This window comes from Kwoniella newhampshirensis, assembly GCF_039105145.1.
Source record: "Kwoniella newhampshirensis strain CBS 13917 chromosome 10 map unlocalized Ctg14, whole genome shotgun sequence".
NCBI lineage: Eukaryota > Fungi > Basidiomycota > Tremellomycetes > Tremellales > Cryptococcaceae > Kwoniella > Kwoniella newhampshirensis.
The window spans coordinates 139,564-155,762 of record NW_027118344.1 but is presented as its reverse complement, the minus strand read 5'-3'; the positions used below and the strand labels follow the sequence as shown (position 1 = coordinate 155,762).

The 16,199-nt window shown below is 51.1% G+C and overlaps 6 protein-coding genes across 6 annotated transcripts; 4 read left to right on the top strand and 2 right to left on the bottom strand.

Moving 5' to 3' along the window:
* Window positions 1–335: 335 nt before the first annotated feature.
* Window positions 336–2,425, top strand: IAR55_006767 (ATP synthase subunit beta, mitochondrial; the record flags this gene model as incomplete). Its single annotated transcript, XM_066949847.1, has 7 exons — window positions 336–504; window positions 665–980; window positions 1,032–1,405; window positions 1,464–1,982; window positions 2,038–2,099; window positions 2,159–2,300; window positions 2,361–2,425. The coding sequence occupies 7 exons, from the start codon at window positions 336–338 to the stop codon at window positions 2,423–2,425; spliced, it is 1,647 nt and encodes a 548-aa protein (XP_066799539.1).
* A 1,846-nt stretch (window positions 2,426–4,271) lies between these two features.
* On the top strand, window positions 4,272–6,797 carry IAR55_006766 (uncharacterized protein; the record flags this gene model as incomplete). The annotated part of the gene is made up of 2 exons (XM_066949846.1): window positions 4,272–4,280; window positions 4,392–6,797. The coding sequence occupies 2 exons, from the start codon at window positions 4,272–4,274 to the stop codon at window positions 6,795–6,797; spliced, it is 2,415 nt and encodes an 804-aa protein (XP_066799538.1).
* Window positions 6,798–6,954: 157 nt separating this feature from the next.
* On the bottom strand, window positions 6,955–8,462 carry IAR55_006765 (uncharacterized protein; the record flags this gene model as incomplete). Its single annotated transcript, XM_066949845.1, has 8 exons — window positions 6,955–7,080; window positions 7,195–7,504; window positions 7,608–7,799; window positions 7,879–7,952; window positions 8,020–8,112; window positions 8,170–8,214; window positions 8,277–8,348; window positions 8,424–8,462. The coding sequence occupies 8 exons, from the start codon at window positions 8,460–8,462 to the stop codon at window positions 6,955–6,957; spliced, it is 951 nt and encodes a 316-aa protein (XP_066799537.1).
* Window positions 8,463–8,854: 392 nt separating this feature from the next.
* On the top strand, window positions 8,855–9,515 carry IAR55_006764 (40S ribosomal protein uS11; the record flags this gene model as incomplete). Its single annotated transcript, XM_066949844.1, has 4 exons — window positions 8,855–8,857; window positions 8,932–9,032; window positions 9,099–9,201; window positions 9,270–9,515. 4 exons carry the CDS (start codon window positions 8,855–8,857, stop codon window positions 9,513–9,515), a joined length of 453 nt encoding a protein of 150 aa, XP_066799536.1.
* Window positions 9,516–9,963: 448 nt separating this feature from the next.
* Window positions 9,964–12,555, bottom strand: IAR55_006763 (uncharacterized protein; the record flags this gene model as incomplete). The annotated part of the gene is made up of 7 exons (XM_066949843.1): window positions 9,964–9,989; window positions 10,056–10,290; window positions 10,358–10,419; window positions 10,487–11,828; window positions 11,918–12,123; window positions 12,185–12,366; window positions 12,479–12,555. 7 exons carry the CDS (start codon window positions 12,553–12,555, stop codon window positions 9,964–9,966), a joined length of 2,130 nt encoding a protein of 709 aa, XP_066799535.1.
* Window positions 12,556–13,239: 684 nt separating this feature from the next.
* IAR55_006762 (uncharacterized protein) lies at window positions 13,240–16,018 on the top strand (the record flags this gene model as incomplete). Its single annotated transcript, XM_066949842.1, has 11 exons — window positions 13,240–13,348; window positions 13,425–13,465; window positions 13,564–13,789; window positions 13,952–14,052; window positions 14,108–14,232; window positions 14,284–14,357; window positions 14,418–14,515; window positions 14,572–14,840; window positions 14,896–15,050; window positions 15,113–15,644; window positions 15,712–16,018. The coding sequence occupies 11 exons, from the start codon at window positions 13,240–13,242 to the stop codon at window positions 16,016–16,018; spliced, it is 2,037 nt and encodes a 678-aa protein (XP_066799534.1).
* Between the last annotated feature and the right edge of the window lie 181 nt (window positions 16,019–16,199).

The window sequence follows — 16,199 nt, the reverse complement described above, 5'->3', positions numbered from 1 at the left end:
TAACGTATGCTGTTCTCGACTGACTTATTTTTGACTTTACATGATACAAAACCACATATGCTCGTCGCTACAATCCACCGCCACATCCATCCCTCTCATAAAACTCCGAAAGGGAAAACGCCGAGGATCCGTCTGCTGGACCCTTACACTCCGTTTGCCCAACACCCACCAAGGATTCCCCCCCTCTCCTCCTCGCTCCCCACGCATCTCTCGATTTCTCTCTCTTCGACAAAGTCATCTCTCTCTCTCTCTTCCATCTAGAGATCTCTTTGAGACGACCACTCTCCTCTCCTTTCCTCCCTTCTTGTCTAATCCACATCTCCGGAAAAAACAAGATGACTCTTGTCACCCGATCCGCCATCCGTCTCTCCAGGCGAGGTGGTCAGACCCTCCGAAACGCCAGGGCCAACGCGGCTTTCTTCAACACCGCTGCCAACCAGGCTCAGAACGTCTTGCCCAAGTTCGCTGCTTCCAGCTCCAGGGTCACCGTCCCCGCCAAGTCTGGTGAGTGGTCTGGTCATCCTGTAACATGTGGAGATGGGGGAGTCGGGATGGAGAGAGAGAGAGTTTGGGAGAACAATCGACACTTTCGGGATTTGTCGGCCGCTGGCTACCTCGTATTGGTTTGCATTGGACTAACATTCACTGCCTGCTCTTCCTTCAGCCGTCAACTCCACCCGAACCTACGCTACCCCTTCCAACCTCCAGACCGGTTCCATCAAGACCGTCATCGGTGCCGTCGTCGACGTTCACTTCGACTCGGACGTTCTTCCCCCCATCCTTAACGCCCTCGATGTCCAATTCTCTGAGGGCCAAAACGCCCCTGAGGGTGGCCGACTCGTCCTCGAGGTCGCTCAGCACTTGGGTGAGAACACTGTCCGATGCATTGCCATGGACGGTACCGATGGTCTCGTTCGAGGTCAGAAGGTCGTTGACACCGGTGCTCCTATCCGAGTTCCCGTTGGTCCTGCCACTCTTGGGTGAGTGTCTCGACTGAATAGTGGGAGGATCATCCACTGACTCTTTTTCAGTCGAATCATGAACGTCATTGGTCAACCCATTGACCAACGTGGTCCCATCAAGGGTGTCAAGGAGGCCCCTATCCACGCCGATGCTCCAGAGTTCGTTGACCAGTCTACCCAGGCTGAAGTCCTCGAGACCGGTATCAAGGTTGTTGACCTCCTCGCCCCTTACGCTCGTGGTGGAAAGATCGGTCTTTTCGGTGGTGCCGGTGTCGGCAAGACTGTGCTCATCCAAGAGCTCATTAACAACATCGCCAAGGCCCATGGTGGTTACTCCGTCTTCACCGGTGTCGGTGAGCGAACCCGAGAGGGTAACGATTTGTACCACGAGATGAGAGAGACTGGTGTCATCAACCTCGAGGGTGACTCCAAGGTCGCTCTTGGTGAGTGGTATTTTACGTGATAGGTGAACTTCCCAGTGACTAATCTATCCTTGCTCAGTCTTCGGTCAGATGAACGAGCCCCCAGGAGCCCGTGCCCGAGTCGCCCTTACCGGTTTGACCATCGCCGAGTACTTCCGTGACGAGGAGGGTCAGGATGTGTTGCTCTTCATTGACAACATTTTCCGATTCACCCAAGCCGGTTCTGAGGTGTCTGCCTTGCTCGGTCGTATCCCCTCCGCTGTCGGTTACCAACCCACCCTTTCCACCGATATGGGTGGTATGCAAGAGCGAATTACTACTACCAAGAAGGGTTCCATTACCTCCGTCCAGGCCGTCTACGTCCCTGCCGATGACTTGACCGATCCCGCCCCTGCCACCACCTTCGCGCACTTGGATGCCACCACTGTGTTGTCTCGATCTATCGCCGAGTTGGGTATCTACCCGGCTGTCGACCCCCTTGACTCCAAGTCTCGAATGCTCGACCCCCGAGTCGTCGGCCAGAAGCACTACCAGGTCGCCACCCGAACACAACAGATCCTCCAATCTTACAAGTCCTTGCAGGATATCATTGCCATTCGTGAGTGCTTGCCTCTGTCGGTATACAGGGAACGTGTCTGATAGCTTGTTTGCAGTCGGTATGGATGAGTTGTCCGAAGAGGACAAGTTGACCGTCGAGCGAGCACGAAAGATCCAGGTGAGTCTGGCGATCTGAGCCTCGAACGAGTGTGTTTGCTGATGTTAGTTATCCTTCAGCGATTCATGTCCCAGCCCTTCGCCGTCGCCCAGGTTTTCACTGGTATTGAGGGTCGACTCGTCCCCCTCAAGGAGACCGTCATTGCCTTCGAGGAGATCCTCGACGGTAAGCACGACCACATCTCTGAGAACTCTTTCTACAGTGAGTAGATCAGGTTGTTTTTTACAGCAGCATGTCATAAATGCTTATGGTACTCTACAGTGGTCGGTGGTATCGAGGACGTCAAGGCTAAGCACGAGAAGTCTCTCAAGGAGCAAGGTGCTTAAGCGTATTCGCGAGCAGGATAGCAATCTTAGATCTGTCACGCTCGTTAATGGGTTTAAAATGAAAAATGAATGCGATCACGGAGATTGTGTCGTTGCATAAGGGTCGCATCGGGGTACAGGTGCAGGTTGCAGGCCGTTTGCGTAGCAAAAGTACAAGCGTGCCATCGCCGAGGTCGGACATGAACCTGAGAGATCTTTCGATGAACGACTGTGAAGAGAACGACCGACATCCACACTTCAGGCGGACCTGGACTGATGATATTCACGTCATTTCTACAGCTCTGTTGTTTTGAAAGGCATGTCGAACCGTTGACCTGTGGTAAATCAGCAAAACCATGCAGAATGAGATACTTGGTGGAGAATCATCTAAACCGAATGGGTTGATGTGGTGGAAAGGCTCGGAAGTATCCACGAGGGTGCATTTTGGCTTTGACTCTGTCGACGAGATCAGGGTGTGGCGTTGCCGTTTTCATTGCCACAGTAAGTAACCCACAATATACGATTGTCATTGTTTCTTCTCGCCTTCTTTTTTTTTTTCTTTGTCTCTCGAGATGATGAATATCAACTATGACCATGTATTGAGGAATGGTCACCTAAGTGTTCGATGGATGTCTGAGACGGGCGCACTCGTCTTGACAATGTCGAGCAGCTTGATACCTTGTAAGAACTCATAGATAACTTAATGACGCCTTTTCGACGTGGTGTGTACCGTAACTTAATCGTCTGGAAGCTGGAAGCTGGAAGCGGTGGGAGATGAGTCATACTGTAGCAGGGAGCGGAAGTTTCACCCTGGTCCAAATCACAACCGATATTCGTAGTGATACGAACCTTCAGCGGGGAATCAGATCACGCATCCCACCTCGGTCCATCTAGGCTCCTGGGACTGTAAGTTAACTTACGTCGGTGTCCGGACAGATCATCATACAGTAAGGATTATAAGTGAGGTAGGTCTTGGTCGTCATCGTTCTGTTCCGTAGACAAACTGTGCATCGGACTAGCCTCTGCTATGTTACTCATTGACCGAGCCGGACAGAGTTACGGAGCATCTGTAGTCTCAACATTGAGCGATAATGCCAATTGCTGGTAAGTTACTGACTGTGGGTTCAGTCCATTGCGTCAAGCATCATCGTGATCATGCACCAAGTCACATGCAGTGCCAATCAGGTCGTGATGTGTCCAGCCGGAGATGAGATGAGATGAGACGAGATGAAGAAAAGACAGATTATAGCGCGAAGAGTTGTTTTGGACCAGAATCAGAATCAATCTTCTCAGACATGGTCAAAATCACAGCAGCGAAAGTCAGAACCCTGTTCTGATTCTGACCCAAGGGCAATTCGAGCTCCAGAGAAAGCAGAAAGAAAAGGGATGCAATCAGCTTGGAGTGAGTTATCGTACATTGTACAGTGTACAGTATATCATCAGGTCGACGACACTGACTGAACCGTTCGTTCTCCCGTCCACTCTTGTTCCTCTTCCCCTCTTTCCTCTTCCTTCTGCTGTTTGTCCGATTGTTTCGCTTGTCCGTCGACTGTATTCGTTAGACAGACAACATTAAGCTCTAGCTTTATACTCTTTTTTCCACTTCACCGGTCGCACTTTACTTTGACTCGATTGTCATCGAAAGCCACCCATCACTCATCAAGCCCCAACACCCAAGACCCAGGACTCCAATATTCAAGACACCGTCGTAATCTGTTTTGGCGGAAATCAAACTTAAGACTCGGATACCAATCAGTAACCTATCTGGTCGATCGTGCTGTAGGCTGCACTGGTACTGGCTTATCGTACTGTTCCTTCGACGCAATATCACAGATATAGATCAGGGATCTCATCTGTTCTTGACCCCATGGACTTGGTCATTACGATCGTCGCGCTCAGCATCAACTCGCTTTTCGCATCGACGTCGACCTGAGCGCCTCACCTTGACTCAGACAGGCAGCTCAACTCACCTCGTCCCCCGCAGTAGCTGAAGCTTGACTTGACCATGTCTTCCCAAATCCATATCCCTTCCCACAAGACACGATCTCCCTTTCCCAATCATTCGCCTCCCACACAACGGATCTCCATCCCTATCTCCATCTCCCTGTCTATCCCTTTCTTCTCTCGATCAACTTCCTCATCGACGTCGACAACCACCACTTCGTCCGACACTTACACTACCTACACCTCCACCTCGTTCGGCGATGAGACCGAAACGGAAATGGAGACGGACCTGGAAGGGATCTCGCCTCCTATCCCTTACACGCCCCATAAACAGGATTCGACAGACTCAGAAGCGGGTGTAGGTGTAGACCGGCTCTACACTAGTGGTGGCGATGGGAAGCTGACCTTGAGAAGGAGTGGTGGGAGTCGACCGAGTTTGAGGAAAATGCCAAGTTGGACAAGTTGGACTTCTCGTTCGTCGGAAGATGGTGAGGACACAGGTATCGACGAGGTCTTCGACGACGGCGATGTAGAGGTGGTGATCGATGGTGGGGATCGAGCACATCGACAGCGAGAGTCCAGATTGCATTTGGATATAGGGACTTGGGGAAGAACTCCCAAAGTGATATTGAAGAATTGCCATACTCATACTCGCAATCATACGCAAGACCTGAAACTCGGTTCACCCCGGTTGAAAGATTCGAGAACGCATTCGCCGAAAGTCATCCAGAAAACGCAATTCCTGGCCAACGGCACCATGCATCCTTCGGAAGTTGACTTGGTCGATGGGAATCCCTCAACGGCGATGCCTCTTTTCATGGCCGGGACGAAGCAGTCGAACGATGAAATCGACATTGCCATCGAAGACAAATTGAGACGAGGATCCGATTGGCCGCCTACCGTGGCGAGGACGATGAGACTCGACCTGTCAGGGATCCCGACTTTTGCAGATGAGATAATGTCACCAGAACGTATTGACCACCCGTATGATCGGAAAGACGATCAGAATTCCGATCACGAGCCAACGGAGAGGAAGTGTCCAGACCAAGGGCCACCTTATCCAGCATTGCACGTTGGGCTCGTGCAGTCCAAAGCGGCAATGAGCTCTCGAGGGTTTACGCGAGTAGACACGCCTCTGTATATGCCGATGGGGCGTCGACTGGATCTCAAACTTTGTGACATTAATTCAGCGTCTCTGGCTGAGGCAGATGAGGAAGAAGTAGATATAAAAAGGAACGCAGTGAATGTCGAGCTCGGCAAGAACGACTCTAGATGTGAATCTAAAGGTAACGCAATGGCAACAGAAGGAGCAGATCTTGAAAGAGCAGATGAGGATGAGGAGGACGAAGAATTCTTCACACCTGTACCAGTGTCGGCGTCCGTCTTTCTCTCCCATTCATCGTTCCCTTCCCGCTCTCGCCCGACATCGAAGTTCAACCCTCGACCGGCCAGGGACACGAGGTTCGAGGATGCTTCGCAAGACACTTCTCCGACCTTCGACCTCTCAATCTTCTCTCCTCGTCCGAATCTACCTCGTGCCCCCGTTATCCGAGGGATTCTAGACCATCAATTCGATGCACCCATCTCGCCACTTGAACTTCCGATCCTTAGAACAGCCCGATCACGGGATCTCGATTCTTTACCTACGCCTATACTTCCTCGGAATGCCCCTTGTTCTCCTGTCGACAAATCATCGTTCGTTCCCGATATACGAGCTGTTCTGCCCAGTCCCTATGGACTTCGGCGAAAACAAGTGGGAAATCAATCACTACGAGTCCCGCCCAAACGTGTATGGGGAAGTATTTCCTCTGTCCTCTCGCCTCCTTCTGAAAACGCCCCCCAAAGAGACATAGGAGAGAAAACTCCTCCTCCTTCCCATTCACCACCGCATAAACCATTGATGAGAGCATCGACCACGGCTCGACGACCATCTCTCCAATCAGGAGGAGCTAGACCCACTCGAGCCAATTCCATCGCGGGTTTCCCAATCGCTGGCAATGGCAGTTTCAACAGCAGACGGAGGATGTCATTGATCCTCCGACCAGAGATCTTACCTTGTCCCACTCCTCCTTCTTTGTTATCATCACCGAAAAGCTTGGGGAACGGATATTTCCCATCGGTATCAGTATTTTCACCTCCGAGTCCGATCAGTTCGAGGTTCCCGAAATCGAATGGTGGATTGCCGACGAGGAGAGGGAGAGGTAGTATGCGTTTGAGTTTGGGGAATGGGTTGATATCACCTCGTTGTCAAGCGGATCAGGGACAAACGATCAATGTTGAGCAGAATGCAAAGCGGGAAGTCAATACTCATGCAATGGCCGGACTGGGAGTGGGACCAATAGAAGAGACGAACAATGGTGAGGAACACGTCGCGACGCCTGGGACATTCGGATTAGACGGAGAAGCAGAGAGATTGGTCAATGCTGGATTGAACCCGTATTTCGCGTAATTGGCTGGTAACGACCGACATGAAACTGACGGGGAGTGGTGAGATGGGAAGGAGCTAAGGCGATCAGTAGCTTTTTGATTAGATACAGAAGAACTGTACCAAATGCATACAAATGGAGCAATGATAGCTTGCCAAGATAGCAGACACGTCATACCGCCTAATCCCCATCGACGAGAGGTTGGCGTTCGTCGTCCTCTGCTTCGTGCGAGTGATTTCTGATCGGCGCTCCAAAGTCATCGATGCCCAGTTTATTTTGTCGTCGTTTCCAAAATAGACAAATCACCTGTGATCGAATGAAAGAGCCACCTGATCAGCCAATCCCGCATCCACCACATTGACAACGAGTCTTGAAGCGAGCGGCGAGGAGGACCACGGGTGAAATCGATTCCTGACTCACCAACAGAATCCCCTGAACACCACCCGTTACAGCATAGACCAACCAACTCGTCCAATCTGTTCCTGGACGAAGCACCAGACTGATCACGAACAACACACTCCCGGGCACCTGGATAGCCATCGTCCCGAGACTGAGAGCTCCGACCAGTCTTGATTTGTACGTCTTGTGAATCTGGGGTGCGTATTGGAGTAACGAGAGGATGAGGGCTGATACACCGAGGAAAGTGGCTAGGTATCGTAGGAATGGATGAGGGGGAGAAGTGGGCGGGAGGATGAGGAGAAGCGAGAGGGAGAGGAGAAGCAGAAGACCGCTGTAATGAGAGCGAAAAGCAAGTCAGATGCGATCCTTGGGACGGACTCAAAAGGACGTGCCCTCCGCACGGACGATCATGAAGCTTCAATCCCGACACTCACAGGTGAAGCGCGACCACAATCGCTAGGGTGACTGCCAGTCTCCACTCCGGCGTAGTGGCCACGATGGGCTTCGCAGCGTTACTTTCACTCTCATCCGTTGCTCCATACGTAGAAGTGTCGACCAAGGAGTCCAGAGGGAGGACACGTTGGTATTTGAGATGTTTTGGAAAGTACACGAGGTATAATACCAGTCTGCATTTGGTGAACATAGCACGTAAGCTGAGCTCACAACGAGGACCTGCGAGAAGAGACGATAGTACCGGCAGCTTACATGATTGTGAACAGGAGCCATTGCAGGGTGACCTGAAAGAATCCCAGTAAAGATTCAAAACACCTTCCAGCACTCTGATTCCCCGCGATGACACTGAAATCAGCCTCCCGAACGATGGAGCGCGGTGGGCGGGCCACTCACAAGAATTCGACAACATCGGAACAACGGCCATTGGACGATCAAGAGGTTCAGCATCCCAGAAGCTGATGAAGTCGCTCCGAGAAGTAGGAACCACTGATCCACTTGGCTTTAGCAAGGTGTTGTACAAGTGTCTGCACGAGATATGCTTACAGGTGAAAAACCTTCCGATGACTTGGCTGAGATGATGCGGATGTGCTATTGCTCACAGTCAGCTTGGAACACTGGATGCAGCCGAAGAGAAGCTCGACTCGGCTTACTTGGGGCAGGTAGCTGATGATTAGACCCGTACATAGTCCCAACGAGAGGACGAGGGTCGGCAAATCGTGGGTCTGCGATATGCGCCAAGGCAAGATGAGCTGCTGAGTATCGTGCTGTTTGATATTTGAGCTAGAGATCATGCTTACACAAGAGCATTGCGAGGGGTCTGGAGGGGGTCGGAACATCGTACAGACCCCAAGTCTCCTTACCAAGGAGAGATGGAAAACCTTTCAATTGACGGTGAAGGTGTACCGCTAATGTTGCATGAATGCATGGATAGAAGAAGCACATCACCAAGACGCGGCTGATCATCTCCCGACTCCCGATTGATTGATTGATTGATTGCGGAGACCCCAGATCGAACCGAAGCCAAAACCAACAGCGGGATCAAAATCTAGGCCTCATTGTCGGGAATATATTTTCAGCCAAACTCCGATCTTCACATGTCTCTTTTCGAAATCCTCCTTCGCTCTCACAATCCAGCGGGGGCTGCTGCTCGTTCACCTCTATACGCAAAGTTCGACATTTCTGTTTCCTTCTCTGTCTCTCCTTCCAACCCTCAACCCAAAACGACAAAATGGTCAGTGAAATTGGTCCACCTCCAGACATTCTGGGACATGCGTCGCATCACTGATACCGTCGTGCCCTTCGTAGCCCCCCAAGAAGGTCAGAGCCCCTCAAGAAGCCGCCGTCTCTCTCGGTCCTCAGGTCGCTGAGGGTGAGAACGTTTTTGGCGTTGCTCACATCTTTGCTTCGTGCGTTGAGGTCTTTCACTAAAGAACCAGATTGACATACTGAGCTGACTTTTCTCCATGATGCAGCTTCAACGACACTTTCGTCCACGTTACCGATCTGTCTGGAAAGGAGACCATCTCCAGAGTCACCGGTGGTATGAAGGTCAAGGCTGACCGAGACGAGTCTTCTGTGGGTGTGACTGTGTATGCTTTTCATGAGCTACAATCATGCTGACCTCTTCCATGTGCTCCTCGCAGCCCTACGCCGCCATGTTGGCCGCCCAGGACGTCGCTGCCAAGTGCAAGGAAGTCGGAATCACCGCTCTTCACATCAAGCTCCGAGCCACCGGTGGTACCGGTGTCAAGCAGCCCGGTCCAGGTGGTCAGGCCGCCCTCCGAGCCCTCGCCCGTGCCGGCATGAAGATCGGTCGAATCGAGGACGTCACTCCCGTCCCCTCAGACTCTACTAGGAGAAAGGGTGGTCGAAGGGGTAGACGATTGTAATCCAATACTGTCGTTCTGGCGATCTACTCTCTTTTTGTCGTTGCTAGAGCACGCGTCATTGTCTTTACGAATGCGAGAGTAGTCGTGATGTTATGATCCCGTGGCTCGCTGCGTAGTCGCCTGGTCGCATCTTGCACGTTGCATGGCGCAGTTGCCCTTGAACAGAAAATGCGCTCTTTTGACTTCTCCCCGCCCCCTCGAGCTGATTGTACATTTGGTCGCCGATCAGACATAGACTCACCGATTCCTGCCGTCTAACAATTCGATTGATACCAGTGCAAACGACCTTGTCACTACTGACCTCAGTGACCGAAGCACAACCCCTTCGGTCAAGACGTGCCAATTCACTAGCAGGCATATCCGTAAATCTCGTCACTCGTCATGTATTATGTATACAACCGGTCGCCTGTTACAATGTACAACCCAACCATCAAATCCAGAAGATCTATTACCAACCATAGTTGGCACCATCGTCTACGACAGTCCCAAATATGTCAGCTTGATATACCAATTGCATTCCCTGCGTTCAAAACGACTTACAATCATCGTCACCTCCCTCATCCTCCTTCTCATTCTCGTCTTCCTTCTCGTCGTCTTCCGGATCGAGCCTCATCAGACCCTCCGTACCTGCCATTTCAGTCTTGCCCAATCCCAATGATCGCAAGACATCGTAATTGACTCGACTGGAGAATTGCTTGCCCTTCGCAAAGGATTGGATAGCTTCGGTGGCAGTGTTGTAAGGTCCCTTTTGAGGAGCAGCACGTTTTCGCTTGGTCTACGTTACAATATTAGTCATGTCAGCTACAGCGAGAAGACCGCTTGACATAAAGAGTGGGACAAACCTTTGGCTTCGAAGGGTCGATGCCCTTTGCTTTGTTGTAAGCCGCCCTTTTCTCCTGTCGGTCTATTGCGCAGAATGCAAAATCAGCACGATCCAGCTGTCGGCTCGCAATGCACTCGATCTAGCTCACCCTTTTCTTCCTCCAACCACCTCCCATTCGCGCTCAACCACATTCTCGCTCTCGCCTGCTTTTCATCCTCCTCCAACCTGAAGTAATTCTCCAACTCTTCGTCATCCAAATCTTCAAATTCCGTTTCAGCATCCAGTCTGGCCTGTCTTTCCCTCTGTTGTCGAGCCCTATGGACCACTTCCATTTCCCGCATCACTTCCTTCGGATCGCGAGTTCCCCACCACATCTTGATTCGGTTCGTCATATGATCGCCTTTATACAGGAGCTCTTCGTTGGCGAACAATTTCGTCTGAAAGAACTTGAGTACCGCAGATTCGTCATGCCACTCCGTGAACTTTTCGGTTTTTGTACTGTTTACACCACCTGTTCCATCTGCTTCTTGCTTGGCCACAGACCGAAGTTGAGTTGCCGCAGGCTCGCCATTTTCATCCAGCTGCTCGTCGTCCACAACCGCATCCTCGTCGTCTTCCTCGCCGAGATTCTCACCCTCGTCGGCCAATACATCCAGATTGACATCCAGATCATCTCCCTTCTGCAAAGTCTTGGCCTGTTTCATCAAAGCCGCTCTCTCCCGTTTCCGTTCTGCTCGTACTTCGTCGGGATTGTCCCTTGCTCCTTCTAATTCGTGGACATAATCGGATGGAGGTAATGGTTCGAGATTGTCATCCTCTTCTTCCTCATCCTCCTCCTCCGCATTCGGGTGAACTTCGTCACCCAGATCATGGACCGCCGCTTCGACGACTCCAGTCACCTCGTCTGCGTGCGTCCTTTTCCGCATCCTCCTTCTCGGAGTCTCCCCCTCATCGACCTCGTCGTCATCTTCATCCTCGTCCTCGTCTTCCTCTCCGTCCTGTTCTTGCGACCTTTTCAGTTTCTCTACTTTGATTGCCAGCAGTTCCGCTTGTTTGATTGCAGGTGGCTTCTCTTTTTCATCGGGTGTATCCAGCTGTTCATCACTCAGCGCTCTCCATTCCGCCACTGTCTTCTTTGCCATCTCCGTTTGTGCAAACTCCAATAGCCTTTTCTTGATAGTCGACGAATGTACCTTGACGACTTGTGCCACTTCGTCAGGTGTACGCAAGAAGTTGCTCATCCTCGCGGCGATGATGAGACAAGCTCCGCATACACCGGCAGGTCGTCGTCCTTGAGTCATCCAATCTGCTCGGAAACGACGCACGAGGCGAGACGCATCAGTGGCGACGGAATGAACTGAAGTGCCGAAGTCGAGACGATGGGCGAAACGTAGGTTGTAGATTGCAGGATCGACTTCGGGCATAGGCTCCAGGAGAGATAGGATGGATCGGAGCTTGAGATATGTTGCACCGAGTTCGAAAACGTTGATCTGTTACCCATTGAGCGTAAGCTGATGCGCAACTTGCCAGTCCTGAAGCCGGATGACAACGTTGAAAAGCTGAAGATGAGGCAGCTCACACTCAATCTCTCACTGAAATCAATCAACATATGCGCGTCCTTGACCAATCGACATTGCAGATACAGACAGCTCGCGATGATGTATTCTGTCCTTCTACCACGATTGAACCGGTTGTCCACAGCTAAGGAGAAGAATCGTTTGGCACCTCGGGTGATGTTCGAATGCAAATGCATTTGTCGACCCACATTCTCGATTTTCGATGCACCTGCGCCCGCACCATCTCCATCAGCGTTTAACCGTATAGATATGTACAGCCATGAACTCACCTTGGGCTTTGATGTTCTCCGTATTTGGAGCACCGCCCCTACCTCCTCGACTACCCGAGACACCGGTAGCATAGTTCGATACGAAAGCACCTTGTACATGGACTCTACCTCCGGCCGATTCGGCGAACCCGACTTCGGAAACGAGAAGTCCTTCTTCAACGATCTGACCACAGTTGTAGCATCTACACAACGAGTAGTTTGAGTCAGCCCTGTATACTCAACCCTTGGCACTAGCGAGGAGGACGAATGAAGAACAACATGGTGAAGACGTCAATTAAAAGATCATAAACATACACCACGTTACCGGCACTGAAGTCGGTCTGAAGGTTTGAATCCGGACCACAATTAGGACACCTTTTGACAGTTGCCATGGCGAGACCACAACGACCTCACCTCTCAGAGGCAAGGCAGTAGCCAAGAGGAACGGAGGGGAATGAAGAAGGTGAGAGGATTGGTGACTGTTGATGAGGTTAAGATAAAATCAAAAGTCGATCAAGTGGGAGTCGAACGCCGCGACCTTTGGTTCTGGACAGTTTCTATTCAGGATCCGCGCGAAAGGAGATGGAGGAGTTGACGAGTTGGAAACAATGTGGGTAAGTCGCAGGGCATTGGACGTGTGGATCGCTGTGGGGACTGTCACTCGCGATGACTGAAAAGACCTGTGATTGAGACGAAATGCTCAGCAGGAGAATCAGAATGACAAGAATCAAAACGCTGTTTTGACGATGAAAACCTCTTTGCGATCCGGACGCACAACGAACACACCAGGCAGTTTTGATTCCGTTCTAAGAGCAACTCGTCTCGTCCACACACAAACCACGTGACTCAATGTGAAAGGGGCGATTACTCACGTTGAGCTCATGTTGGACAAGGGAATGGACAGAGACTATCGACTCACCGCAAGTGACACGCAATCCACTCCTTCCCCTCTCTGTCTTTCACCTCAACCCAGACCGGCCTTCAAGAGAACCAACCGTGCTAGGGAAAGCAAGTTTGTGCACTGGTCAAAATCGCTCTCATCCCACTCCGTCAGATCACTCACAAGCTTCATCAACATGCCTCGCTCAACCTTTACTCAGGCTCTGCTGGGGCCCGAGCTGTTTGAGACGGTGCGAGATACCAAGATACTAGTTGTCGGGGCAGGTGGCATCGGTTGCGAGCTCTGTACGTGGGTTGTGCTCAGGGTTGCTAGAGACAACAATCACGTGAAATGATGCTGACGATATACCCTCCGTCTCAGTGAAAAACCTGGTCTTAGTTGGCTTTGCCAATATCGAAATCGTATGTGGATTTGTTCACTGTCTCAGAACATGTATTGCCTCCACAGACAAACACGCTTATTCGCGTGGTCTGTTATGCTGACCACCGATGGGTTACAGATCGATCTGGACACTATCGACCTATCGAACCTCAACCGTCAATTCCTCTTCCGTAAACCTGACATATCAAAACCAAAGGCTCTCGTCGCTGCAGTCTCCGCCAGACATTTCAACCCTTCTTCAGGGATCGAGATACATGCGAGACATGGGAACGTGAAGGATAAAGAGAACGATTTGGAGTGGATCAAAGGGTTTGGATTGGTCATGAACGCTTTGGATAATATGGGTGCGTTCGTGAGGGCCAGGGAACGATTGTTATCGATTGTGACGGCAGTACGGAGCAAGCGGCACATCAACGGGCAGGAAATGGCGGACCTGAAAGTGAAGACAGTGGACGGATAGATTGTGTGAGAGGGATGTCGTGGCTGACAAATGATCTCTCTCTTAGACGCACGAAGACACGTCAACAGACTTTGTCAGGCGGCCGGTGTCCCTCTTATCGAGTCAGGAACAGCTGGATACCTTGGCCAAGTGACTCCTATGATAAAGGTAAATGTGGTCGGTAGCCATGCCATCATTCAACGTTTGCTGACAACACTCCCAGGACAAGACAGAATGTTTCGATTGCGTGCCCAAACCGACACCAAAGTCATTCCCGGTTTGCACTATCCGATCCACACCTAGCGAGCCGATTCATTGTATTGTCTGGGGAAAGACATATCTTTTCGGGTGAGCCGACAACCCCGTCTAAATCGCCTGTTGCTGACTTGGCTTTGGCAGGAAACTATTTGGCGAAGACGACGAGGAAGGAGATACAGAGGAACTGGACAAGGCCAAAGCTGGCGGAGAGAATGGTGAGCTGATTGGCTATGACCGTTAGATGCCCAGTGCAGCTGACCAAGATGTTGTCGAAGCTGAGGAGATAGAGAATCTCAAGAAAGAGGCTGCTGCTTTCCGGGAAGTGCGTAAGAGTCTAGGTGAAGAGTACGGTGCTCAGCGGGTGTTTCACAAGGTGCGTCGAGTTGGAAAAATCTCGAATAAAGCGAGCTAGCTCTTACCAATCTTCAGATCTTCAATGAGGACATCAATCGTCTATTAGCCATGGAAGACATGTGGAAGAAGGAGGGCAGAGTCAAGCCTGTTCCTCTAAAGTATGAGGGAATCATGAATGGGTCTTTCTCTACCCCTCCTCTTCGTACTGCGGGCACTGCTCAACTGCAGGCTAATGGAAACAAGGAGAAAGCCAACGGACAACAAACAAATGGCGCTAGTAACGCTCTGCTGAGAGATCAAAAGGAGTTGACTCTAAAGGACAATCTGGTGCTGTTCATTGACAGGTGAGTGAACCGTTCAGTTGGCGCCAGTCCTCGGCTCACGCGCCCACTTGTTCAGCTGCAAGCGACTTTCTGCCCGAGTGGTCGCACACCCTGATGTTCCCCTGTCTTTCGACAAGGACGATGACGATACGCTTGATTTTGTTTTGGCCACGGCCAATCTGCGAGCCACTGCATACGGGATTCCCAATAAGACCCGATTTCAGGTAAAAGGTAAGCTCATCTGCTATCTATCTGTCCGACTAGGCGCATGAGCTGAACCATTGTTACTCCAGAAATGGCTGGAAACATCATTCCTGCGATTGCCACCACCAACGCCATCATTGCTGGTCTCATTGTCATGCAATCACTCAATCTTCTCAAGCGTTTAGCCTCATCACCACCTTCGCCTGCAGCGTCATCTTCTTCCACACCCGTTCCAGTCCGCAACGTATTCTTGCGAAACGACGCGAGCAAGCCATTGGGTCATTCCATTCCCGAACATCCTGACTCCAAGTGCAGCGTCTGCCGAGATGTTTACATTCCCTTCAAGGTGGATGTCTCTCGCTGTACATTGGGCGACTTCTCCGACGGGGTGGTGAAAAGCTGGTTGTGTGGCGAGAACGCAAAATTCGAAGGAACGGCGGACGGCGAATCCGAAGAGGTTGAGTGGACAGTCTTTGAAGGAGGGAGATTATTAGCGGATCCTGACTTTGAAGACAATTACGAGAGGCGTCTTGAGGATCTAGATGTGGGAAGAGGGAAGATGTTGACAGTCAGAGATGAGGATGGGAAATTCAGACCTGTTCATTTCTGTATCTGTGAGGCGTGAGTGATATTCCCTTTCCTGTCACTGAATGAGGTCATCTGGATTGACAATTTCCACTTGTGACAGCGATTCCAGTACGACTGGAACATACACCCTTCCGTCCGAACCGCCGCTTATCCCTCTCGCTCCACCCAAACCCGTTGCCAAGGAGTCTTCGGAAGAGCCAGAAATACTCGGTTCAGTGCCCGTTCCTAAAGCTTCAACAAGTGCAGCGCAAGTTACACCGATCGCTTCGACTACCAGCGTGGGAGTCAAAAGAAGTGCGCCGAATGATGGGGACGTGCGTATGAACGATGGTGATGCTGGAGGAACTGAGGCGAAGAGAAGAAAAGTTGTGGTTGTTGACGAGGAGGATGATTTCGAGATGCTCTAGGGGCCAAGGGGAGTTTGCTGTAAGATGGAGTGAATTATACAAATCATTTATGTGTTTATCCCATGTTATGTGCATAATGCTTTCTATATTCTGTACAACATGCTGGCAGTCAAGATAAATGGCAATCTTGTCCATCTTCGCCCGATATGAGAGCGACCTGGCAGGGCTCGCCCGAACTCTG